The 25,476-nt window shown below is 46.9% G+C and overlaps 1 protein-coding gene, 1 non-coding gene and 1 pseudogene across 2 annotated transcripts; 1 reads left to right on the top strand and 2 right to left on the bottom strand.

Annotated features, from left to right (window-relative positions):
* Positions 1-2,572: 2,572 nt before the first annotated feature.
* On the bottom strand, positions 2,573-2,704 carry LOC127212099 (small nucleolar RNA SNORA17). The gene has a single exon (XR_007833484.1). It is a non-coding gene; the product is annotated as a small nucleolar RNA SNORA17 (small nucleolar RNA).
* A 5,506-nt stretch (positions 2,705-8,210) lies between these two features.
* LOC127211956 (L-amino-acid oxidase-like) lies at positions 8,211-17,439 on the bottom strand. The gene is given in 8 exon segments (XM_051172043.1): positions 8,211-8,880; positions 8,882-9,311; positions 9,567-9,703; positions 9,903-9,971; positions 11,031-11,232; positions 12,260-12,372; positions 12,708-12,922; positions 17,430-17,439. Coding segments are annotated over 8 exon segments (1,551 nt in total). The 3' UTR covers positions 8,211-8,505.
* A 3,753-nt stretch (positions 17,440-21,192) lies between these two features.
* LOC127211955 (60S ribosomal protein L18-like) lies at positions 21,193-24,513 on the top strand (annotated as a pseudogene).
* Positions 24,514-25,476: the final 963 nt, after the last annotated feature.

Raw genomic sequence — 25,476 nt, 5'->3', positions numbered from 1 at the left:
TGCTTTGTGGCTGGAGAGCTGGTTCGGCAATTAAGATGACCTGTTGTTTTGGCAGAGGTCAGTGTTTGGTTTTCAGCACCCACCTGGTGGCTCACAACCATCTGTAACCCAAGGGATCCCATACGTGTGGTAATACATACAAGCATGTAGGCAAAATATTCATACACTTAGAAAAAAAGTAAACAAATACAGCTGGATGTGATGATACACGCCTTTAATCCCGCCCGGCATTCCAGGAGTCAGAGGCAGGCTGATCTCTGTGAGTTTGAGGCCGGTCTGCTCTACATACCGAGTTTCAGGACAACCAGAGATATGTAGAGGACCCTGTTTAAAAAAACAACAACAACAAAACCAATAACAAATATAAGAAATTAAAATAGAGTTAAAGATCAGTTGCATTTTCTTGATTGAGCCTCAGCTTGGTTTCTTCAAGTCCCCGTTGTCTTCCAAAACCCCCACAATGCCATTTCTAGTCCATCTGTTGTTTACTTTTCTAGGGGGAATGAGGGTCTGATATTTTTGTCCAATCTTGATGCCACTTTTATTATTATTATTATTTTTCTTTTTTATGGTAGCACATGGTTTTAATCTATTTATCATCTATCTATCTAATTGGTTCTTTGTAAATTTCACATCATGCATTTCAATCTCTCTCATCTCCTCTTCCCCTGTATGTACCCTCCACTCTTGCACCCTCTCTCCAACAGAGAGAGAGAGGAAAAAAAAATCTCATTGTGGAAGCTGTGGTGTGTCCCACAGTATACCCTTTTGTCCACACTTCTTTGCTTGCAAATGTTCATGGCAGTGACTTGTTGGGCTGGTGTGAGGCCTCTGGCTTCTGCTACTCTATCAATGCTGGAACCTCATCGGGACTCCTCTCAGACATCCTGTTGTTGCCTGTGTCATCAGGATGCTGGAGTTTTAGATCTGTAGGACCAGCCCCTTCATATATACTCCAGCAGTTTACCAATGGGGTAAATGTTGGAGCGGGCCAATTCAAAGACCTGGATTCGGGCTTGAGAGGTAACTGAGTTGGTCAGCCTGCCAGCTCTCCCACACCCATTGTCCCTGGGGTGATCTCCTGTCTTGTCCTGGGTGGCTGGATCATCCAATGCTACAGCCAGCAAGGGGCAGAGACAACTCTCCCACTCTCACGCCTCCAGGGCTGGCTCATCTGAGCCCACATCATCAGGGACATCAGCTCTACTGTGCTGCCCAGGTGAGGTGCAGGACACTCTCTCTTAAGTGCTGCAGCAGGCCAGTTCTCGGCACTCTCATGACCTTTGGGGCAGCTCTCCTGCCTGCCAAAGATGATGATGGATAAAGGAGGGGAGGCATTTCTCCCTTGTCCTCACCACTGTGCAGCAGAGAAGAGTCAGGGCTGGCTCTCCCCCGCTTATGGCCTCTGGCCAGCTCACCCACACTCCCCACCTCCAGGCACAGCTCTAGTGTGCTGCCCAGGTGAGGTGCAAGTCTCTCTTTCCCAAATGTTGCAACAGATGAGGTACAGGACCAGTTCTCCTGCATTCATGCCCCCAGGGCCAGCTCTCCTGCTTGCCATAGGTGGCAAGGGAAGATGATGGAGGAGGGCGTCTCTCCCCCATCTCTGCCTACACACAAGTCGTGAAGACAAATTGTGGCAGGCAAGTTGTGGGGCCAGCTCTCCCATGCAGGCTCGACTATGGCCCTGTCACCAGGGTCAGCTCTCTGTGCTTCCGAGGCAAGGTTCAGGGCCTGCTCTTCCAAGTGCTGCAGCAAGTGAGGGACAGGGATAGCTCTCTTGCTCTCATGAACCCAGCAGGGCCATCTCTCTCTCTCTCTCTCTCTCTCTCTCTCTCTCTCTCTCTCTCTCTCTCTCTCTCCTGGCATAGATGGTGAGGGCAAGAGGGAGGGGAGGGGATCTCTCCCTTGAAGACTCTACCGCATAGCAGACAAGAGACATTGACAGCTCCCCTGAACTCATGGCCTTGGGCCAGCTCTACTATGCTGCCCAAGGGAGGTGCAGGGCGTGTTCTCCTGAATGTTGCAGCAGGTGAGGGGCAGGGACAGCTCTCCTGTTCTCATGACCCCAGGGCCAGGTCTCCTACCTGCCACAGGTGGTGAAGGGAGAAGGAGGTATCTCTCCCTCGGTCCATGCCACTCCACGGAAGATGAGCAGCAGGGACAGATCTCACACACTCATATGCCCTCAGGGTGTGCTCACCAGAAACTCCTGCAACTAGGGCCAGTTCTACTGTACTTCCAGGGCAATGTGTGGGGTCTACTCCTCAGAGGACTGTAGCTGGCTAGGGACAGAGTCTCTTGCTTTCGCACCCCGCAGAGCCAGCTTTCCCATGATTTCCAGGCTGGCACAGCCTTCAGACACTCAGATGGCAGCCCAGACCATGGACATCTGCCAGGCCTTTGGGGATAACAAACTCCTGCTGCTACAGGGCCACAGAACCAAATCTGGCCCCCAGTGGCAGCAAAAGCCAAGACCCCAACATGGTCTGGTTGTCATTTCAGGCTAGCTCCCTGTCTGGGCCCCTTGGCACTGGGCTGATGGTCATCTCAGGCTCACTTTTTTTCAGGGAGTGCTAGGCTACTAACCATTCAGGTGTTCACAGGTCATAACACTGAGCTGAGACACAGCCTCCCTCCTCTCTGTCGCCTACTGACACACATGTGACACAGAAGCCGCAACTTCAAAGCCTCTAGGGGCAGTGCCTTTTGCTTTTTGTGTTTGTTTGTTTGTTTGTTTGTTTTTGAGACAAGGCTTCTCTGTGTAGCCCTGGCTGTCCTGGAACTTGCTCTGTAGACCAGGTTGGCCTCAAACTCAGAGACCCACCTTCCTCTGCCTCCTAAGTGCTGGGATTAAGGGCATGTGCCACCATGCCCAGCTTGTTTGTTGTTATTATTTTTAGTATCATATGTTCTCTCTCTCTGAGGAAGTGTGTCACTGGGGATGGGCTTTGAGGTGCCAAAGCCAATGTTAGGCCCAATCCCCCCCGCCCTCTGCCAACAGATCGTGATGTAGCTCTCAGTTTCTGCTCCAGTGCCACGTGTGCCACCATGAATTCAATGCACTTAACTTCTGAAACTGTAAGTAAAGCCCCAGTTAAATGCTGTCTTCTAATAGAGTTGCCTTGGTCATGGTGTCTCTCCACAGTGATAGAATGCTAAGACAGGAAGAACTACTAAGTTTTCTCTGTGCCTCAGTTTTCTTCATTATCCAAAGGAAGAACAAGGCTGGAGCCCTCCTGAGAGAGATGTGTGTGGGTCACTCATACAGATGCAGTGGATGGAGGGGAATAACTGGAAGATTTTGTGCTGTTGGCAAGTGTCCTTGCTGTAGATATTTTTACATCTTTTTATTAGATCTAGTGACCCATTTGTATCCTGGAGACTTAGAGGGGACTGAGCTGATAAAGATGGAGAAAGGTTTAACTTGCTGCTTCACCTAATTAGAGAATTCTGAGAGCTGGCGGAGGTACTAAGGAAGCAGGCTGAATTTGGACAGCAGGCTTTGCTGTGTTCCAGAACTGTGAATTTCCTTCCTCTCACAGTTCCTCATTTGCATCATGGTGCCTGCCTGGATACACAGTGTTTCTCTTGACTTTTTTTTTTTTTTTTTTAACTGATCTAATCATTAACTTGTTATGGAGGCTCCCAGAGTCTTCCTCGTTCATGTGATTCCTGGAGGTAGGGCTAATTGTTTTGAGTACCATTTCTCAGAACCTGGATGGGCTTTCTGTGCTCAGTTCCCTAAGAATTTTTGCTAAAATAGGAACCAGACTCTGGGATTAAATCTAGGAGCCAGGGCCTAGAAGCACTGTGGGAGAGTTGGTTTAATTTTGTTTTTCATCTTTTCTGTGTATCAAATTAACTTTACATTTTTCTGGAAGATTTGCCAGGCATGGTGGTGCACACCTTTTTAACCCCAGCACTTGGGAGGCGTAGACAGGTGGATCTTTGTGAGTTCCATTTCAGTCAGGAATATATAGTGAGACCCTACCTCATAAAAACTGGGATATTATAAAGAATTTGTTCTCAAATCTGGAATTTATTCTTTTTTCTTAGGCTATTTTTTTTTTTTTTTTTTTTGCCTCAAACTAGAAGCAGCATTATGCTGTGGAATGGGCTAGACTTCTGAGTCAAACAGCCGTGACTTCAAATTCGTCCCTATTGGGTCAAGGACCTATCCATGCTATATGACATCGTCTCTGGATGAGTTTTTGCAGGATCTCAAACTCACTCGAACATGATAGACTATGTTTTCCTTGTTATTCGGACGATGTGTAAACTCAGAGGATTTACATGACTAATGGGCCAAAAGTAGCTGGTACTCATCCTTTTGGACCTTACCTTGAGAGCCACCTCATTCTCAGGTTCAATACCCATTTTCTGTGGATTTATGGATGCTGTTCCCCCACTTCTTGCGATAGTTTGTGCATGGAGAGACCTCTAAGAAAACTCAAGTGTTGAAGGCTTGTCCCAAGATGCTGGCCCAATTGAGAGATCATAAGGGCTCCACCTGCACAAATGGTTAATCCGTTGCTGATTTTAGAGTCGAACGGCTTATTGGGTGGTGGGATCTAGACAGAGGAGGTGTGTCATGGGAGCACGCTTGTAAATGATGTATCTTGTCTGTGGGCCCTTCATCTCATGCTCTCGGTGGCATGAGGTGAGCAGCCTGTTCCACCACATGGTCTTCACCACACCACAAGGTCTTCCTCGTAATGGCACAAAGACAGCAGAACCAAGTGAACATGGAGTGAATCCTTTGAAACTCTGAACCAAAGTGAATCTTTTTTCCTTTTGTTGTTTTTGTCACTCTAAAGGTAAAGGATGTTGTTGGCTGGTTCCATGGGGACTGGCTTAATTAATGTTGCACTGCTGTGAGGAGATACAATGACCAAGGAGTAGCTCAGCTGATTTCCTGAGCTTGACCCCGGGATCCAGGGGAGAGGCAGTCTGGTGCTTTCATGCACCCACAATCCTTAAAATTGTTCCTTTCCTTATCTCTGGTGGCCACTGGAGCTGCTTGTGTCAGGTCCCCAGATATTAGCAAACTGATGCCATGTTGGAGGCATCATTCTGACCTTAGAACTCAGCACTGAGGTCCCAACACCTGCCGGAAAGGGAACAAAAACACCCCAGGGCCCACGACTCCCTTTCATGGTCTATCTCCTCAACAAGTCGGCTGTACAGTTGAAAACTCAGAACCCTCCATTCTCCAAAAACCCCCAGGCTCTTTTTAGTCATCTCCAGGCAGCCCTTTGGAGCCACCAGTCAAACTGGGAGGACTGCCAACAGTTCTTGGTCATCTCTTCGTGGCCAAGGAGTGCAACAGAATCCAGTTGAGAGTAGAAAAGCTGCCCTGGGGTCAGGCAGGGGATCCCTGCCTGACAGTGCAGCCCAGATAGAGTGGGTATACTCCTCTGTCCAACCTGACTAGGACCCCAAATACTGACCAAGGCAAGGAGGCTCTGGACCAATTTTCACTAGACCATTTTAGGAAGACTGAAGACAGCTGCTAGAAAACCCACCAATTTGTCTAAGGTGAGTGAGGTAACACAGGAGTTCCAAGAATCACCTGGCAGGTTCCCAGAGCACTTCTATGAGGCTTACCCAGTCTTCTCCCCTGTAGACCCCAGCACACCAAAACCAACCAACCAACCAACCAACCAAACAAACAAATAAACAAACAAACAAAAACAAAACCCAATAAGCCACTACTATGGCTTTTGTTATCCAGTCAGACTCAGATATTAGAAAGAAACTTTAGAAGTTAGAAGGAGCTGGGGTAGAATGGGTCCTAATTACTAGAGATTGCTCAGGAGCCTTATAATTACTGACTCAGTAGAGGAAAAAAGAGTGACCTGAGCAGTAATGGCAGCACTCAGGGAGACCAATAAAAGGAACCCCAGAGGGGAAGTCAGAAACATGGAGGAATGAGGGGGTAAGAGGGCCACCCTGTCCTATCTAGGTGGTTGCAAAGGGGGTCCTTGTCCAGGCACTGGGACGGTGAAAGAGGCCAGTGGCCTACCTATGCAAAAGGCTCAACTCTGTTTCTGCCAGTTGCTGCTACAGCTATGCTAGTAAAAGAAGCTGACAGACTGACTTTGGGTTAGGAACTTCTAACCATCCTACACTCTGTGGAGGACCTCTTGAGGAGGACCTTGGAGAGGCGGATGTCCAATGCTTGAATAATGCATTACCAAGCACTTTTCATAGACAGCCTCGTAGCCAGTTCTTTAAAATTTCAGCCATCAACCAGCCAGCCTACAACCAGATGATAACCCAGGAGTGCTCCTCCGCTATTGCATAGAAGTGACTGATGTGGTCCAATCTGCCAGACCTGTCCTAACCAATGTCTTGCTGCAAAAAGCCAAAGAGGTACTGCACACTGATGGGAGCACACTGATTGGGGCACACTGATGGGAGCACACTGATGGGAGCACATTGATGGGAGCACATTGATGAGAGCACACTGATGGGAGCACACTGATGGGAGCACACTGATGGGAGCACACTGATAGGAGCAGTTCTGTTCATGATGGAATCTGGCATGCTGGGTTTGCAGTTGTCACCTTGGAAAGGACAGTATGGGTGCCCATTCTCTCAGCCAAGGAATATCAGGCACCACAAAAGGCTGAGATCTTGGCATAAACCCAGGCATTTCACTGGGGGAAGGGCAACTGGGTACACCCATGTCCATAGTGCCCATATGGGAAAGGGCACTCCTCACCTTATCCAGAAAGGAAATTAAAAACAAAGAAGAAATTCTGGTACTTCTAGAGACCCCATGGCTGCCAAAAGAGGTATCAGTTGTCCATTGCAAAGGGTGTCAAAAAGGGGGAATCCCTGGGGGCCTAAGGAAACAGGGCAGCAGATTCAGCCACCCAGAAGGTAGCCCTAGAGCTGGTGGAGCCTCTCTAGGTCTTTGGTCATCCTGTCTGAGAACCCTTAGTACTAGTTTTTCAGCCTGGAGCCTGCGGTCATTCTGATAAGATCAGCTTCATTCTGGACTTCTGGGCATGAAACAACAACACCGCCCCTCCCCCCCCTCAGCCACCCCTCTCCCGCTGCCCCCCCCTCCCCGGCCGCCCAGCTGAAAGCCCCAGTTTGGTTTCTGTTAACTTGGAACTAAAAATGTCCTGTCAGCGGCAAATGGGTATCAGAGATGAGCTGTCTCGATTTAACAATGGGCCATGTGGCAGTATAAAATGTGAATTTTCTTTCCCTCTTTCTCTCTTCCACATTGTCTGCCAGTCTTCCACAAAATTCCAAGCCGTGCTTCGCCATGCTTTGCTTCCTGGGGCTCCAGAGTCTGTCAGGCAAGGAGGGCTTGTGACTCAGTTTACCTTTCCTTTTTTACTTAGTCGATCCCCTCACTACTCAGGAATAACTCTTGGTTTCTGAGAATTTGGAATGAAAATTGAGTCTGATTTGAGAACTGGACCTTGAACACATGGGGAGACAGGCGGAGGAGAGTTGACTTTTCACTGTTGCATACTCTCTGTGTTTCTGCCTCTCAGCCGGGTGCCATATGGTGCCAGGCATGTGGTGTGTTTTAGTAAGTATTGGCAGGCTGAAGGGAAGAGGGCGCGCGCGTGCGCGCGCGCGCACACACACACACACACACACACACACACACACACACCCCAGAATGAAATATGTGATCTCAGCCCTTTGGTGGTCTCCTGGTCCCGTTGGCAACATGATCTCAGTAAGGTCTTCAGTCCACCAGAGTGAGGGGAGTGGGGAGGGGCTAAGGGAGGCTTTGAGGAGGAATCACTTAGGTTGGTTCTGTAAAGACAGTTGGGTTTCCGTGAGGGGACTAATGGAGAAGGATTTGTAAAATGAGCACGGTGTCCTCTCAGGGCTGTGTGTAGTCAGGGCTGTGGGTGGGCTGTGCAGCTAGAGGTACGGGGTCTAGCTGGTGAAGGGGAGCATCTGTCAGGGTGGCTGAGATGCCACTAATGCATCGTGGGGGGCAGGGGAGTCTAGTTGTAAGTGACACAGCCACTAATGCATCGTGGGGGGCAGGGGCATCTAGTTGTAAGTGACACAAGTCAGATATTGTAGCTTCTCTCTCTCTATTATTATTATTATTATTATTATTATTATTATTATTATTATTATCATTATCATCATCATCATCATCATCATCATCATCATCACCACCACCACCACCACCACCACCATCATCATCATCATCAGCTTATTATTGTTTTGCAGCAGGAGACAATTTCCTTCAAGCTGAAGGTTGATTCTAGGATTCTCCAGCCTTGACTCCTACCCCTGCCTCCTTATACCCCATCTCTGCTGTTAGAGCTAGGCAGGGAGTGAGACAGGAAAGGGAGTGATGTCTTCCCAGCTGGATTCCTGCTTGGAGACCAAGGGACCAGTAGTGACCTCTCTTTTGGGTGTCTACCTCCTTTGAACTTCTGGCCTACTCTGTCAGAGTCTCCCACAGATTGTTCTTGTGGGGAAAAACCTAACCATCCTGATTGTTGGTATCTACAGAGCCATGTGTTCCTGAGTGGTCTCCTTGTCCACCGCAGCCTGAATATTTCTGGCAGCCTGGATGCCAGACTTGATGGCAGTGTCCACCCAGGCATGGGGCATGTGAGTGTGCTCACCCGCGAAGTGGATGCGGTCCTCTGGCTGGAAAAGCTGCTTTGAATAGTCCTCAAATTGATAGGATTTGAACTCAGAAAAGGCACCAACGGTGAGGGAGTTCTGAGACCAGTGCTTGACCACTGATTTTGGGCACATGTCTCTTAGCTCATCCTTGGATATGTGGTGCACTGTGGCCAGGTCATCCAGGACAATAGACACCACCTGGTCGCGGTTCAGGGAGGTAAAGAAGATGGAATCATCACCCACAGTATAAAGAGGCCAGCAGGACACCCTTGCCACCTGGCAAGCTGTGGCTGGGATAGTAGATGTAGCGGGAGGGCCGGTCTGTGATGGAGACACCTCCCCGTATACCTTCCTGTTCCCAGAAGGGTTTTTTGCACACAAAAGCCACCTTGGTGGCACTACTGTAATGCACGGAGCGCAGGGCATGCATTTTGTCTGGGGACAAGGGTGGCTGGAAGGTGATGAGGCGTGTGGCCTTGGCCGAGGCTGAGATGATGGCGTAGTCAGCAGTGACTCTGTGCAGCGCAGAGACAGGCCCATTCGTCCTGTACAAAACCTCAACCTTAGGCCCGTCTCTCACCACTGTTTCTACTCTGGACTTCAGGCGGATGGTGCCAGGCTTCAGGCTGGCGCCGAGGCCATTGGGGAGTTGGTCAAAGCCACCGGTGATTTCTGAAAATCTGCAGTGGTGGAGAGGGAAAGATGAGTGGGGGACACTACCAGATCTCTGTGTCCTAGCGCCGGCCGCTCTTCTGACCTGAAAAGGGAAGAACCTGTCTCCTGCACTCTTGTTTGGGACACTTCATAATCATCACCTTCGTGAATACACAGCCCCAAGTCAGGCAGGGATTGTCACTTGAGGGGCCCCTACATAGCAAATACCCAATAAACCAGTGCTGGCGACTTGGTTCTTCCTAGCACTGGGTCAGCCTTACTCTTCGGTTTTGGAGAAGATGCTAGCACTCCTCAGGGACTCCAGGAAAGAATCATAGTATCCAGAAATCTCACTCATCACATCTTCAATCATCTGGACGGCTCCTTTGCTTAGCATTTCTTCTTTCACCAGGAAAGCCTGTCGGGAGGGGGAGCACCATAGATGCAAGTCTGGGTCACAGGGTCTGGTACATAGGAAGGCTTTAGTACGGGCTTAGGCCCAGCAAGAGTAGATTTGGGCTTGAGGGAGGCAATGGCTTTGGCAGTAGGAAGAGAACGTCCTGTGGTTGGGACACTGTCCCAGGGCCTTGCATCCTGGGGCCTCATGTTTCACTTACCTTGGTGGAGTAAGACTCATAAAGGGACATCAGCTGGCTGCAGTTGAATGTCTTCATGCGTTGTGTGCTCTGTGGAAGGGGAGCAGAAACATCATCAAGATGGCCCTGCAGGAAACGTGCCTCACAGGCCTTTAGATTAGAGTTGGTTTCTCTGGCTGTCTCTTGGAGAGGCTGGGAAAGGCGGACAAAGGGAAGTTCCCAGAACTCCTGGGGGCACCTTCTTCCCTGAGTATGTCCCTTTCATTGAAGGAAACGTGTGCTTTTGTTGAGACAGGGTCTCACGTAGCCTAGGTTGGCTTCCAACTCACCATAGAGCTGAGGCAGGCTGCCCTTCAATTCTAGATCCTTCTGCCTCTACCTCCCCAAGTACTGGGACTAAAAGCATGAACCACCACACCGGATTTGAAATGAAAGATGGGTCCAAGACAAAAATTTAAGGTGAATAATCAGCTGATAGAATACTTGCTGTACAAGATTGAGGACTTGAGTTCTACTCCCAGCATCCATATAAAAATAGCATGTGTTGGGGATGGACAAATGGCTCTGTGGCTATGAGCACTGGCTGCCCTTCCAGAGGACCTGGGTTCAATTCCCAGTACCCATATGGCAGCTCACAACTGTCTGTAACTCCAGTTCCAGGAGATCTGACACCCTCACCCAGACATAAATGTAGACAAAACGTCAACGCACATAGTAAAAAGCAAGGTGTGAGCTGGGCAATGGTGGCACGTGCCTTTAATCCCAGCACCCAGGAGGCAGAGGCAGGCAGATCTCTTTGAGTTTTAGACCAGCCTGGTCCTACAAAGTGAGATCCAGGACAGCCAAGGCTACACAAAGAAACCCTGTCTCAAAACAAAACAAGTGGGATGTGGTGTCACTGGGAAGACAGAAACACTAGGTGCTCTGAGGCTTGTTAGCTAGCCTGTTTAGCAGAATTAGCAAGCTGCAGGTCCAGTGAGAAACTCTGCCAAAAATAAAATAAAATAAAATAAGGTAGAAAGCAGTCAAGGAAGACATCTAATGCTGACTACTAGTTTCTACAAAAATGTGCACATGCACCCACATTCACCTAAACATCTATAAACACACACACACACCAGGATCCCAGCTGGGAAAGGCAGCAGATACCTTAGCAATGGCTTGGTAGAAGAGGTGTTCGGCTGTTTTGTTCTTCTCTGTGGGCCTCGTGGGGTAGCCCAAGATGTCTGGGTTAGCTTTGACTTCCCACGCACGATGACGTCGTCCATTAAGTAGGTACCAGGTGTTGTTGTTATACTGGATGAACTTATTCAGCTTCAGGCCAAGTTTCTTGACATAGGTGTGGGTTAGCCTGGAGCAGAAACACACATAACATTCTTTTTTTTTTTTTTAAATTCCGTTTCTTTTCTTTTCTTTTAAAAAGAGATTTATTTATTACATATATAGTGCTCTGCCTGCATGTACACCCGCAGGCCAGAGGAGGGCATCAGATCACATTATAGACCGTTGTGAGCCACCGTGTGGTTGCTGGGAATTGAACTCAGGACCTCTGGAGGAGAAGTCAGTGCCTTTAACCTCTGAGCCATCTCTCCAGCCCCCCAACACATAACATTCTTCTTCCTTCTGGTCCCACAGTAGAAACTACTTCAGGTAGAATCAGTGTAAGGCTATGCCTAGGAACTCAGACGAATTGCTTGTTCAGTTGTAAACTCATTTAACGTTGTGGGCGTTAGTTCCCCGACTCCCAAGGCCGTAGAAGGTGAGAAGCCTCTTTCGTCAAGAACAAAGGTCCTTGACGAAATCCCAACTAGTGGTACTCAAACGCTCAGACGGATGTCTCTTGCTCCTGACAGCATTTGAGATCCCATTGTGCAATGTTAACTAACTGTGGGGCTGAATTCAATGACACCCACTCTGGGCTGGAGCAGTTGTGCTTGTTATTGGTGGTTTAGAGGATAAGTGTGGGTTCAATTCATTTTAAAGGCAAACAAACAAACAAACAAAAAGAAAAGCAACATTTGTGGAGATAAGGTCTAGAAAAAAGTGCTGAGCAAGTGGCAGATGTTGTTAATAGAAACGGGTTATAATGTTTCAGCTTCTTTTGATGTGACTGAGAAACAGGAAGCTGCCAATATTTTCACTATAGTTTGATGAGCTGGCGTACAACCTGGGATCTACCATTTCTTGTGTGACCCTCAGCTTCCTGTGATCTCAGGTATTCTTTCAGAGGTGGGGGATGACTATCATCCCCGACTACTTGGGTTGGATCACATGACACAGTGACTCTGAAAGCCTGGATGGCACCGGGGTCCCTCCTACCGTTTCCTCATCCCTTCCCCGCTATATCCCTTTTGCTCCTTGTCTTGCACAGGACTTACTTATGGCTTTCTGGGATTCGCATTGGTCCTAGCTCAAAGTACCAGCCTTCCTTCTTGTCTCTGAGTGTGGCCACCCGGCCTCCGATGCTGTTACTGGCTTCCAGGATGGTCACCTGGGGAGCAAAGAAGATGCTATCATTCCTAGGGAGTGCTGTCTTTTCTTCCCACCCCACTTCCCACCCCCAAATAGCCATAGGCTCTGGCCTGGAGGCCCTGAAGACGCAGGATAACCTCATCGGGTCCTGAGCGATTCGAGGCCCCTGCGTGGCAGCATAGGTCCTCACTCTTGTCTCCACGAACAGCAGTTAGCCAATGATTAGGGGCCAGGGGGTTCGGAGGCTTGTCTCCATGCAATCGTGCCTCGTTCGCTGTTGGCCTATTCACTCTTTTCCCACCCACGGACTCAAATCGGAGGCTGATGATCATGGCTTCCTCAAAGCCTTCTTACCATATGCCCAGCATCCTGTAGGGTCTTCGCTGCCACTAGGCCTGCCATCCCAGCTCCTACCACCACCACATTCTTGTGCAGCAGGGAGGTATGGAGCCCATTCTGGGCTATGAGAAGGAAGGCCTCATAATCGGGGTCCTGGAAACACTCGCGAAGGTCCTCATAGACCGCAAGGCAGCTGGAGATGGACAGCAAGATCCCCCAAATAAGGATTCCTGTGGGCAGAGAGAGCAAGGAGCCCAGGGCTCTGGGACCTATTTATCCAGGGTGAGCTTGGCTGTGGGAGCCAGTGCAGGGCAGTCAGATGAGAGTCTGGTCTGACAAGTGTGTGGTGGTAGATATGACTGTATGACGGCAATTGTGTTGTGCAGTGTGTGGGTCTAACGTGAACTGCAGTGTTATTTGTGTGATCGATGTGTGACTGTGAGCATGGCTTCCACCCTGGGAACTCGTGGGTGTGGGAGGCTCATAGGTGACCGTTCATGTGCCTGCTCCTGACGGCGAGTGTGCATGTGCCTTCACCCAAGAGTTGTAAAGGACTGTGGTTGCGTATGCCTGCCAGTTTGTGCATGGGAATGTGGTCCTAGCTTGTGCTTGCCTCCTATGACTGCATAGTTCGTGGCTCTGTGTGAGGGATGAAGGGGTGGAGCAGTGTGGACGCCTGGGTGCTTTTGAATCTGCGTGGGAAGTTGAGGTGGATTGCGAAGCGTGAGTTGGGCTGGATTTGAGAGTGAGGGGGATGAGATGTGATCCTCTGAGTCCGAGGGAGAATGGGGAGACCTATGTGGGTGCTGTGAGAACATCTGGAAAGTAAAGCTGTGTGGGGGAGAGAGTGAGACAGCGAATGAGAGGGGGAGAGAGGGTGTGTATACTTGTGAAAACGTGAGAGTGCGTGAGGGAGGAAGGTTCAGGTTTCTCACAGGGAGTGAGGAGTGACATGTGAGAAACAGGTGGTCCCTGTGCCCCCCCCCCCCCACCTCCAGCATTATCTATGCTTCCCAGGTATTTAGCATGATACCAGGAATAGGACTCACCACTCAGACAGTCAGTGACTACCATATAAGATCTTGAGTGACTTGATTTTCCTTTTCACAGCTGGCCTTGTCTCAACGAAGGCTTACCTGGATCCCGCAGTATCATCTGCTCTTAAGTGGACCAGGCAAGGACTGTACACCCTGAGATCTTTCCACAAGCTGAGTTTTTGGCTGGGGTGAACCCCTTAGTTTGGTCTTGGAAGAGGGTTTTTAGGGGCTACTAGCTGAGGAGGCACACTATACCCTTTCCAATGCTATGACAGCCTTCCATTGGGACAACGCATTAGAAAAGAGGAAAGACATTATCAGACCCAAGGGAGAGAATCTCTAAATCTGACACCCCATCCAAAACCCCGGATCTGCCTCAGCCTTCTTATCCAGTCTCCAGCCCTTACCTTCCCCCCGAACTAGCAGCATTTGTTTCTTGGCCCCCGTGTTGTTTCTCTCAAATGGCTCCAACCCATCCTTGAACTTGTTTTCAACATCCTGGCCCAGCGCAGGCTTTGAGAAAGCCGAATTCCCATCTCAATTCTTAGTCTCTTTACTTTTCTGTGGTCCTCGGGTGAGACCTCCGCAGACCTCCGCCTCGCCTGTTGACCCATGTCCCTCTCTAATCCAGCACCCCTGCCTATTTCAGCATCTAACACTTCCTTGCTCAGTCTCTTCCAGACCCAGGGGAGGACCCTACTTACCACTTTTCTTGGCCATGGCCCTGGAACTCATGCTGGACTCTCAGCAGCTCATCCTCCCTTTATGAAGAAGCAGCACCCCTCTGGTAATATTTGGCCCTTATCCCACCAATCCGCCTCTGGCGCTATTGACTCAGCCAAGCTGGGCAGCCCTGTACTAAGGTCTGACCCGTCAGGTGAGATGACAGTGGTTAACTGACTCCACCTTCCCCTCATCTTCTTCATCCCAAGTTTCCCCTGACTGCCTCTTCTAGAAAAGCCCCTTTCCAAGTCCGGTCTTCCCGTTGCTAAGGAGCAGGTGGGCCACGGTACACTTCCTGTGATCATCCTGGGAAGGGCTGAGGGCTAGGCTGGGCATCCAGTTTTCAAACTTCCAGCACAAGCCGGCACTCCTGATGGCCCCCAGTATATAATGCCTGCTTTCCTGCTGCTGTTCACAATGACCCTTTGTCCTGTTGCCTGTTGGGCATTGTCCAAGAGCTCCTGTACAACAGTCATGCTCTCTTTGCCCTGCTCCCTCCAAGGCTCCCAGGTTGGTAGGCAGGTAGGCCTGGCCCATTTGCAGAGCAGAACATTTTCTGCCCCTCTGGGACCTCCAGGGCTTCCTTAGACACAGTGTGCTTCTCTGGCAATGGACTTCTTTCCCATAAGGAATGGAGCCAGGTAGCTGTTCTGCCAAGACTAGCTTTTGTTTACAGGCTGGCTGGCAAGAGCTGTGAATAGAATGTCTGTACCCAACCTGTAGCGTGGGGCTGGGGGGAGGGCAGAAGCGGGGAAGGTAGAGGCACATGGTATCCAGGGCCTAGGGCTGGGATTCTGGCATCAGGTGGTATGGGGGAAGTGTGGCAGCAACAGAACTGACAGAGCTGGGTTTGAGACCTGATTTGTCCTGAAGAGTTGTGTGTCTTGGGATATGGAATCAATATTTTTCTGAACTTAGGTTTTCTTTCTTTCCTTCCCCCCTCCCCCCGGTTTTTCGAGACAGGGTTTCTCTGTGTAGCCCCGACTGTCCTGGACTCACTTTGTAGACCAGGCTGGCCTTGAACTCACAGAGATCCACCTGCCTCTGCCTCCCAAGTGCTGGGATTAAAGGTATGCGCCACCACTGCCCAGTCTTTCTTTTTTCTTTTGTTTTGATTTTGCTTCTTGGAAGATAAAATTTTCTATAATTTATTAGAGGGAAGAAATGAGAATAGAAACAGTTACCCTCCCCCCTGGAGTATACATCCCAGGATCCCTGTTAGATGTCTAAAAAACAGATAGGACCACATTCTATTTAAAATGTGTTTTTTCAGGGCTGTGGAGATGGCTCAGAGGTTAAGAGCACCAGCTGCTCTTCCGAAGGTCCCAAGTTCAATTCCCAGCAACCACATGGTGGCTCATGGCTACCTATAATGAGATCTGGTGCCTTCTTGTGGTGGGCAGGCACACATGAGGGTAGAATACTGTATATATAATAAATAAATCTTAAAAAAATAATATATGTTTTTTTTCTTACACATACATAACATTGATGAAGCTTAATTTAGAATTAGGCACAGTAAGAAAATAACAATAACAACAATAAAACAGAACAATTATAACAATATGTAAAACTACCTTTTATTTGCCTGATTTAATTGTCTCCAAGGCTTACGCCTCCATCTGCTAACCTAGGCCTCAGCCTGGAAGCTTCTAACCTCTGTGCAATCTGCTCTAGGCCTAGAATTTTTTCATCCTCTGAGACTGACTTCTGGATAAGCTCACCCTTTCTAGTTCTTTCTGAACTCTGGCCTGATGGTTCAACTCAGCTGTTCTGGCTCATACTCCTCTCCAAGATGACTGATTCAATCTGGCTTCTCTCAGTTTCTCACTGAATTGCTCTGCTTGACCTCAAACTAACTCTAGCAATCTGTTCTAATCTTCTGGTTCTGTCTCATTCTCTGGCTCATTCTGTCTTCACCTGTGTCTGGCTCATTCTTCCTTCAACCCTGTCTCTGTCAAACTCTCCCAGTAAAAACTGCCCCTGAATTCCTCCAACTGAACTGCTATGAGCTCAACTCCACTACACTGCCTCTCAACCCACTCTCCACAGAACTGCCTGAACGGCACTGACTAGAACTCAGAGATCTGCATACCTGTCTCTTGAGTGCTTGGACTAAAGGTGTGTACCATCACACCTGGACCTAAGCTTTTCTTTATCTGAAGCGTGCTCTGTACCAGGCTGGCCTTGAACTCAGAGATCTGCTTGCCTCTGTCTCTTGGGATTAAAAGTTTGTCTGTTTTCCATCTGGAGCACAAAGAACTAGAAGATTTTTCTTTGGATGCGATCTCTTGCAGAGCAGCCATGTTCTGAATTAAAATTCCTCTATAATATGCTATGATAAAATTGCAATATTATTAGCCTTATACTTTGGGGGTACTATTAAAAATAAGAGGGACTTAAACAGCTCGGTAGCCATGATGGCTAGTAAGTGACTAATAGTTGAGTAGCTTAAACACTGTGAACACATTGAACAAAAGAATGATTTATATGCCAAGAAGGATGGAATACAATGGGGTCAGACGTCACAAGACTTTATCACACTGCTCAGAGCAGTACATAATTTAAGATTTATGAACTGGTGTGGTGGTTTGAATGAGAGTGGTCCCCATAGACTCATATATTTTCATGCTTAGTCTCCAGTTGATTGGGAAGGATTGGTAGGTGAGGCCATATGTATGTCCTTGTTGGAGGAGATGTGACACTGGGGGTGGGCGTGGAAGTTTCAAAAGTCTATGACAGGCCCAGTCTCTTCCTCTTCCTTCCTTCCTTCCTTCCTTTTTCTTCTTCTTCTTCTTCTTCTTCTTCTTCTTCTTCTTCTTCTTCTTCTTCTTCTTCTTCTTCTTCTTTTCTCTCTCTCTCTCTCTCTCTCTCTCTCTCTCTCTCTCTCTCTCTCTCTCTCTCTCTTTCTCTTTCTCCCCGCCCTTTGCCTGTAGATCAAGATGTAATGCTCCCAGTTACTGCTTCAGCACCATACCTGCCGCCATGCTCCCTGTCATGATGGTAATGAACTCACCTGTAAGCAAGCCCCCAGTTAAATGCTTTCTTTTATAAGAGTTGCCTCAGTCATGCAGAACAATAGAATAATAACTAAGACAATTGGTTATTTCCAGAATTTCCCATTTACTAATTTCAGACCATAATTGACAGCAAACAACTAAATTCTCAGAAATCAATGACACAGATAAGAGGATGTACTACATTAGAAAAGGAAGGGAAGCTGTTTGTGGGAGTTAAAAGGACTTTTACCATTCCTGAATGTGGCTCTATACGCTCGAAGGGCCTGTCAACGAGACCCTCAAATTGTTTATTTTCAGTTTTTAAATTTTTATTTATTTATTCTTTGCTCATACATCACACCCTGACCACACTTTTCACTCCCTCCTCTCCTTACAGTTCTCTTCCCCATCTCCACTCTCCCCCAGATACACTCCTTCTTTGTTTCCCTTGAGAAAAGGGCAGGCCTTCCAGGGACATGAACCAGACACGGCATAACAAGTTACAATAAGACTAGGCACAAACCCTCATATCAAGGCTGGGCCAGGCAACCCAGTAGGAGGAAAAGGGTTTCCAAAAGCAGGCAAAAGAGTCAGAGACACCCTCACTCCCACTGTTAGGCATCCCACAGAACACCAAGCCACACAGCCATAACACATATGCAGAGGACCGAGCTCAGATTCACACAGGCTCCCCGTTTGCTGCTTCGGTCTCTGGGTGCCTCAATGACCCTGTTTAGCTGATTTTTGTGGATCATGCTCTTGTGCTGCCCTTGACACCTCTGGCTCCTAAAATCCTTCCTTCTCATCTTCCATGGGATTCAAGCTTGCGTTTTCTTATCTGAGGCACAGGCCAATAATACTTTCTTCCCTGGAATTAAAAAAAAAAAATGTTTTTTTTTTTTTTTTAAACTAGAAGTTTCTGGATGTATAGATCAGGACGACTTTGCACTCTAAGTCCTCCTGCCTTAGCTTTCTAATTGTTTGAATTACATCACCATATGCTTCATACCATTTCAAGGCTGATCTGGATGATGTGTATAGTATTATTTATTCATTTATTTATTTAGTTTTTAGGTTTGACATGATCATCACTGTCTTGAAGCAAAACGAGCATGGTGATTTGGAAAGGCCTCAGCTACAGGCAAGGCAATAGAATAATCAGGGCAATGCTGTCTAGGATAATGTGATTATCCTGTCACAGCCATTACAGTGTCCTTAGCCTATTGTAACCTTTATATAGTCATTAGGTAAGTCTGGGATAATGAGGCTGCTGACAGTCCCTTATGGAAGGAGGTGGGGGAGGCTGTCAAGTCCTTTATCTGAGGCTCAAGGCACCATTCCCTCCTCACTAAGTTGTACAGGATCTTGGGGGTGGGGCAGGATATATAAGAGGTAAAAGGTTGAGGTGGGGGTGGGGCTTTGGTGAGTCACCCCTGCTCCTGTAAGTAAACCAGAGTGCTCATTGTTTCAGCAATGTATGGTGTGTGAAGAATCCGGCATACACCTTGTGAGAGTGAAATGGTATCTTTCTATGGTTTTGGCATTCATGTCCCTGATGGCTATTGAGGAGGAATAGCCTTCACATGCTTGTTGCTCAGTCATGTAGGCCCTTCAGAGAAATGTCTATTGAAGTCATTTACCCTTTTTTTAATTTTTTTGAGACAGGGTTTCTCTGTGTAGCCTTGGCTGTCCTGGACCTGTTTTGTAGACCAGGCTGGCCTCGAACTCACAGCGTTCTGCCTGCCTCTGCCTCCCAAGTGCTGGGATTAAAGGTGTGCACCACCACGCCTGGCTGCCATTTACCTATCTTACCAATGGGTTATCTCTCTAAATTATTGAGCTTTCAGGTTTTATTTATTTATTTATTTATTTTGTTTTTTCGAGAAAGGGTTTCTCTATGTTACTCGCTTTGTACACCAGGCTGACCTCGAACTCACAGGGATCCACCTGCTTCTGTCTCCTGAATGCTGGGATTAAAGGCATGTGTCACCACTGCCCCGCCAGGATTTATTTTTTAATACTTATTTTATATTAAGTATGTACATGTTTTGCCTGCATGTATGTCCATGCACCACATGTGTGCAGTGCCACTGGAGGTCAGAAGAGGGTCTGATCCTTAGAACTGCAGTTACAGATGCTTGTGAGCATCCATGTAGGTACTTGGAACTGAACCAGGGTTCTCTGGGAGAGTAGCAAGTGCTCTTAACCACTGAACCATCTCTTCATCCCTGAGCTTTAAGACTTTGAAAGATATAGATACAAGCCTTTAATCATATATTTAATGTGCAAATATTTTATATGCATTTGTATTATGGCTTTCTTTTATTTTTTATGATATTTTATTTTTATTAATTATTTGACAAATTTATGCAATGTATTTTGATCATATTCATTCTCACTTCCTCCTTTTAGCTCCTCACAGATTCATCTCCATCTCCCTAACTCTCCAAGTTTGTGCCCTCTTTAAAAATTTTTTAATTTAATAGCCCATCAAGTACACAGAAACTGCTGTTAATATATTTGTATGTATGAGGCCATACCCTGGAGCATGATCAAACTACAGGGTCCAGGCTGGCTTTGTAGCTGAGGTTGGAACTCCTGATTTTCCTGCCTCTACTTCCCAGGTGCTGCAATTACAGGCTTGTAGTATCACCTTGGTTGACTTTTCTTGATGGCCTTCTTTGTATTATAAAAGTTTTCCACTTGGATAAAATTCAATTAATTTTTTCTCTTGTTACTTTTGGAGCAGATATGCCACCACGCCTGCTAGATTTATTTATTTTTATTTTATGTGCATTGGCGTTTTGCCAGCATGTATGTCTGTGTGAGTGTGCCATTTCCTCTTAAGCTAGAATAAAAAACAATTATGAGCTGTCATGTGAATGCTGGGAATTGAACTTGGGTCTTCTGAAAGAGCTACCAGTGCTCTTAAGCACTGAGCCATCTCTCCAGCCTCCCCTTTCCCCTATCCCCAGCCAATAGATTTTAAGTCTGGACTGTCAGTTCTAATCTATTATATGCTAGTCCTTATGCTAGGCCATACTGCTAAAGTTTTTGAAATTGTGAAACAAGAGTCCTCCAACTTTATTGTTAATTGCTAAGACTGAGTTCTGAGTTCCTTGACTGTTTTGAAGAAAACCAGCAGCATCTGCTGATTAGTTAGTTTAGGATGCATTGACATCTTAACAATATGAAGTCAGGGCTGGAGCCATTAAGAGTCTGCACTGCCCTTTCTGAGTTCAGTTTGAAGCACCCATGTTGGGTGGCTCTCAGTTGCTTGTAACTCCAGCTCCAGGAGACTGGCTGTACTTTTCTAGACTCTGTGAGCACCAGACATCACAAACACACATATTGCCCTCCCATAGACACACAACTAAAAAAAAAAAAATAAGCCTTTAAAAACAATGTAAAGTCTTCTGATGGTAAACTTGAAAACTCACAAAGTCACTACATGACATGAATTCACAATGTGAAGCCAGGGTTATCTGACTTCTCAGGCCACAGAGCTGGCAGCTCTGCCGATGCACACCACCAGATGCCAGTGTGCATCCAGGATGAGTGCTAGTGGTCCCTGTGACCTGCTGCTACTTTCCCCTCTACAGCCTGAATGTATGGTCTCCCCGGTGAATTCTCTATGATTGACTGAAGAGCAGCAAACTCACGCTGGCTGCAGATGATTCTCTGTCATGTGCCTGTCTACTTGAAAGTTGATAGCGAGAACACCATGTCTCTTTTTGGAACATGCCTGAGGACAATGGTGAAGAGGAACTGGCCCCGGGGACAAGACAGTGAGCAGGGTGTTTGTTTGCTCCGTTGGTTTAGGAGAATAAATGGCTTACAGGTAAAAGTCTATATTGACGAATGCACTGTGGTCACAAGTTGGTTAGCTGTGTGGCTGTGTGGTCAGTGACCTGGATGGAAGTCTTTTAGATAACTCGTGAGGACGAGTGTTGGGGAGAGATCTGTGGACAACTGTGCTTGAACTGGAAAATGTAAAAAAAAAAAAAAATGTGTCTCAGATGAATGCTCACCAAAGAGTCTAAATAGAAAAAAAAAAAAAAAAAAAAAAGAGTTGGCTAATTAAGTGGATTGTATGACACTCTCTGTGGATATCTCTCTTTCCCTTGTCACCATCCAATGGGGTCATAAGCAAAGCAGCTGAGATGTCAGGATGGAAGCTATGCTCAGGCTCAGCACCACAGACTATGACCTAATTTTATCCTCTTTTAATCTTCACTCTTTATAGAGAGAGCTAGTTATTAAGCAATTTACAACATTACTACATGATAAGTCCTACCTTGTTAATCACTACAAGGAAGCTTACCCACAGGATAGTTCATAGCTGTGTTCCAGATATTAAATGGGTTATTACGAGTAGCTACTTAAAAGAACACCAGGCACACAAGAAGAAACATATTATGACGATTTGCTGTTATCACCATTATTATGATGTAAATATTGGTTGGTATTTCTGTCATTATTGTTCATTGAAATTGTATTTCTATCAGTTTAGTAGAACTCTATGTCCCTTGTTGGCTCATATAAGATTCATAGCCTTGGGGATGTAAAAATTCAGCACTCAAGATACTGAGGGCAAACAGGGTGATATCTTTAAATTAGATAATTGTTGCTGGGCAGAGGGACAGATCTTGCTCTAGTCTTTTAGAGAGCAGAGTGCCAGGAGATACCCAGGAGTGATGATTGGGGTACAGAGTTGAGAGTGATTGGTGGGGCAGTGAGCTGATAAGCAAGACACCAAGGTTCCGGACTCCAGTGTTAACACAGCTGGTTACAGAGAACATTTCTCTTGTGGGAGGGAACTTCAGTTTTCAGGAGTAGGGATGTGCTGACCTTGAAATCATTTGCTGAGCCAGAGAGTAACAAAATGACCAAACTCAGTGCTGGGGTCTTCTTCATGCTTTGTCCATCGCAAGTCATCAGTGTTGTCGTCCCCATGGTCCTCATCACAGTGATGTGAAAGAGAGGAGGGACTATAGCTCCTATCTCCTAGGCCTACCATGAGGACTTGGTGAAAAAAAACCACATGTCAAAGTGCTTTGTAAGCTGTGACATCTGATGTGGTTTCCCAAGGGACCATTTCAATGCTCCCAAACTCTAATATCCAGACAGCCTCCCTTCAGTTTCTCCACTAGACACTAGCTCAGAAAACTTTCTGAAGTGCTCACCTTACCAACATGAGCCGACTCTCACATGGTCCCTCAATGAGGCATTGTCGGCTTGGGCCAAGTAGGGGGTCTCTGCTTGTTAGGATGGTGTTTAGCTAAGCTCAATACCTCCCTGGAGTCTGTGGGCTCACCTCATTGAGGAAGAAACTTCTCGAATTTCCCTTACTCCTCATGCTGACCTCTGAGATGGCAGCACCGTGCTGATGGTGGAGACGGACCAGCCCTTAGCAGTCAGAGCCCGCTTACCATAAACTTAACTGAGGACACTATGCAATTTGCCAATTCACTCTTGACTCAGGAGGCAAGTGGCTAGGTTTCGGTGTTGGCTTTCCCATTGTCTCGTTGTGCAATCTTTGCCTGATTGCTCCTATCTTCTGGATTCATTTGTCTGAAAAATCAAGCAGGTGGGACCACCCATGACTTTTAAGTATCTTTTAAGTGTCTCCGATATTTGCAAATCAAGGTGGCTAACACATTGTCCTCTCTGCGGCCCTAGATAGATTCTTTCCTGAGGTATCACAGACTGTCTCAGTCAGGTATAGGTCCTTGGGAACAAGAGTTCTCAAAGCACCGGTGGACAAAGATAGGAGAGTGACAAACAGAGACAAACCAGGGGTAGTGTTTGAATCTGAGTGTATTTTTCAGGCAAGCAAGCTAGGTTTTTATACACATTTAAAAAAAAATTTTTTTTGGAAATGGGGAGTGTTTTTGTGGTTACATTTTTTTTCATACAATTCAAAATATAGGATGCAGAGTAATAATGTTGTCATCAATCTTAAGTCATCATTCTTTTTTTTTAAAAAATAATTTATTTAATTTTATTTTAGTGTGAGGGTGTTGCCATTGGAACTGGTGTTACAGACAGCTGTGAGCTGCCATGTGGTGGCTGAGGAATTGAACCTGGGTCCTTTGGGAAGAGCAGACGGTGCTTTTAACCACTGAGCCATCTCTCCAGCCCCAAGTCATCATTCTTAAGTCATTAGATTGGTATCAGTACGCATGTGCCCTCTTTATCAAAGGTCAATGTTCTCTCATTATACCAAACATCTGTGAGTCAAGACAGTTTTTCCTTGGCTCAGCTCGTCACTATCTGGAGCTTTCTTAAACACTTTATTTGTAAGTCATAATATAAACTATGATTAATCCTTACCCTTGTTTTTTGTTTTTTTTTGTTTTTAAATAAGTGGAGCATAACCTGAATGGCCCCTGGCTGCAGTCTCAAGTTAGGGCGTCTCCTAGAACACAGTTACATTTGAAAAGTTCTGATAAGAAAGTAAAAACAGCTTTCTGGACCCAGCAAAGCAGGAGGCGCCATCACAGGTGTTGACATTTGTCACAGCAAGGACCGAAAGGTTCGGCGCAAGGAGACCAAGATCCAGGACATCTGCCTGCTGCTGCTAGTTCTGGCCAGAAGAACCAACTCCACCTTCAATCAGGTTGTGCTGAAGAGGTTATTCATGAGTCGCACCAACTGGGCACCTCTGTCCCTGTCACGCACGATCCAAAAGATGAAGCTTCCTGGCCAAGAAAACAAAACTGCTGTGGTTGTGGGGACGGTCACAGATAATGTGAAGGATCCTGGAAGTGCCCAAGCTGAAGGTGTATGCACTGAGGGTGAGCAGCCGGGCCTGAAGTCGTATCCTCAAGGTGGGGGGCGGGGGGTAAGATCCTCACCTTCGATCAACTGGCCCTGGAGTCTCCCAAAGGCCAAGGCACCGTGCTCTTGTCTGGTCCTTGGAAGGGCCGAGAAGTGTACCGGCGTTTTGGCAAGGCCCCAGGGACCTCACACAGCCACACCAAACCCTATGTCTGCTCCAAGGGCTGGAAATTCAAGCGTGCCAGAGGCTGAAGGGCCAGCCGAGGCTACAAGAGTTAACCCTGGATCTTACTGTTATTAAAAAGCTTTGGATGTTGGGGGGGGGGGCGGTGAGCAAAAACAAAGGCAGAATGTTCCAAAACAATGAGTAAGAAAAAAACTGCAGTCAGTTACTCCTGACAGGAACATTAGACCCATTCCAGGAGGCTCTCCCTTGGGCGGGGAGGGGGGGTCGTCACCTTGGGTTGTGCAGTGTCATTTGTCACACAGACTCCACTCGAGGCGTCGTGACACTGAGGCAAGCGACTCCATCTCTCTGAACCTCCGTTTCCCCATCCTTCTAAGGTGAGTGAGATGAACACAGTTTTGGATTGGACTGTCTCCTAAGAGCTGAAGGGAGGCAGAGACAGGCTGGTCTCTGTGAGTTGGAGCCAGCCCAGGTCTACGTACAGTGAGCTGTATGCTCAGAGTGAGACCATTGTCTCAAAACAGATATGCTAAAGTGAAAGTCAGGGACACACAAGGAGAGGGAAGGATTCTGGAATGGCTGGCTTCCTTCCTCCATCCCTCCCTGCCTTCTTCCCCTTCCCTTTCTCTTTCCTTCTCCCTCCATTTCTTTCTTTGAATTTATGGTGCTCCCAAATTCTGTAGTATAAATACACACTGGTTATACTTGTTTTATTTCTTATGTTTACATTTTCCCACATTTGCTGAAGAGTTGGAAACAATGTTTACAATGAGTGAAATTCTACTTCATGTGAGATATTCCTCTTCTGTGAGCCATTTGAGCATCTCAGAATAATATGTTCTAATTCCTCTCTCCCTTCCCTTATGGAGTTGTTACTAACTCTACTTTTACATAAGCATGTTTAAGCCTATATTTATTATGACTACATAATTAGCATGAATTAAGAATAGGAATATTAAACTTTCTATTTTACCCTAATTTAACTTTTCCTTTAATGTTCTTTCTTTTTTTAAATTTTATTTGTTTATTTATTCATTCATATTTCATCTCAATTG

The sequence above is a fragment of the Acomys russatus genome, chromosome 29 (genome assembly GCF_903995435.1).
Source record: "Acomys russatus chromosome 29, mAcoRus1.1, whole genome shotgun sequence".
NCBI lineage: Eukaryota > Metazoa > Chordata > Mammalia > Rodentia > Muridae > Acomys > Acomys russatus.
Note: the sequence above shows the minus strand (reverse complement) of the source record. Positions and strands in the feature narration are given on the sequence as shown.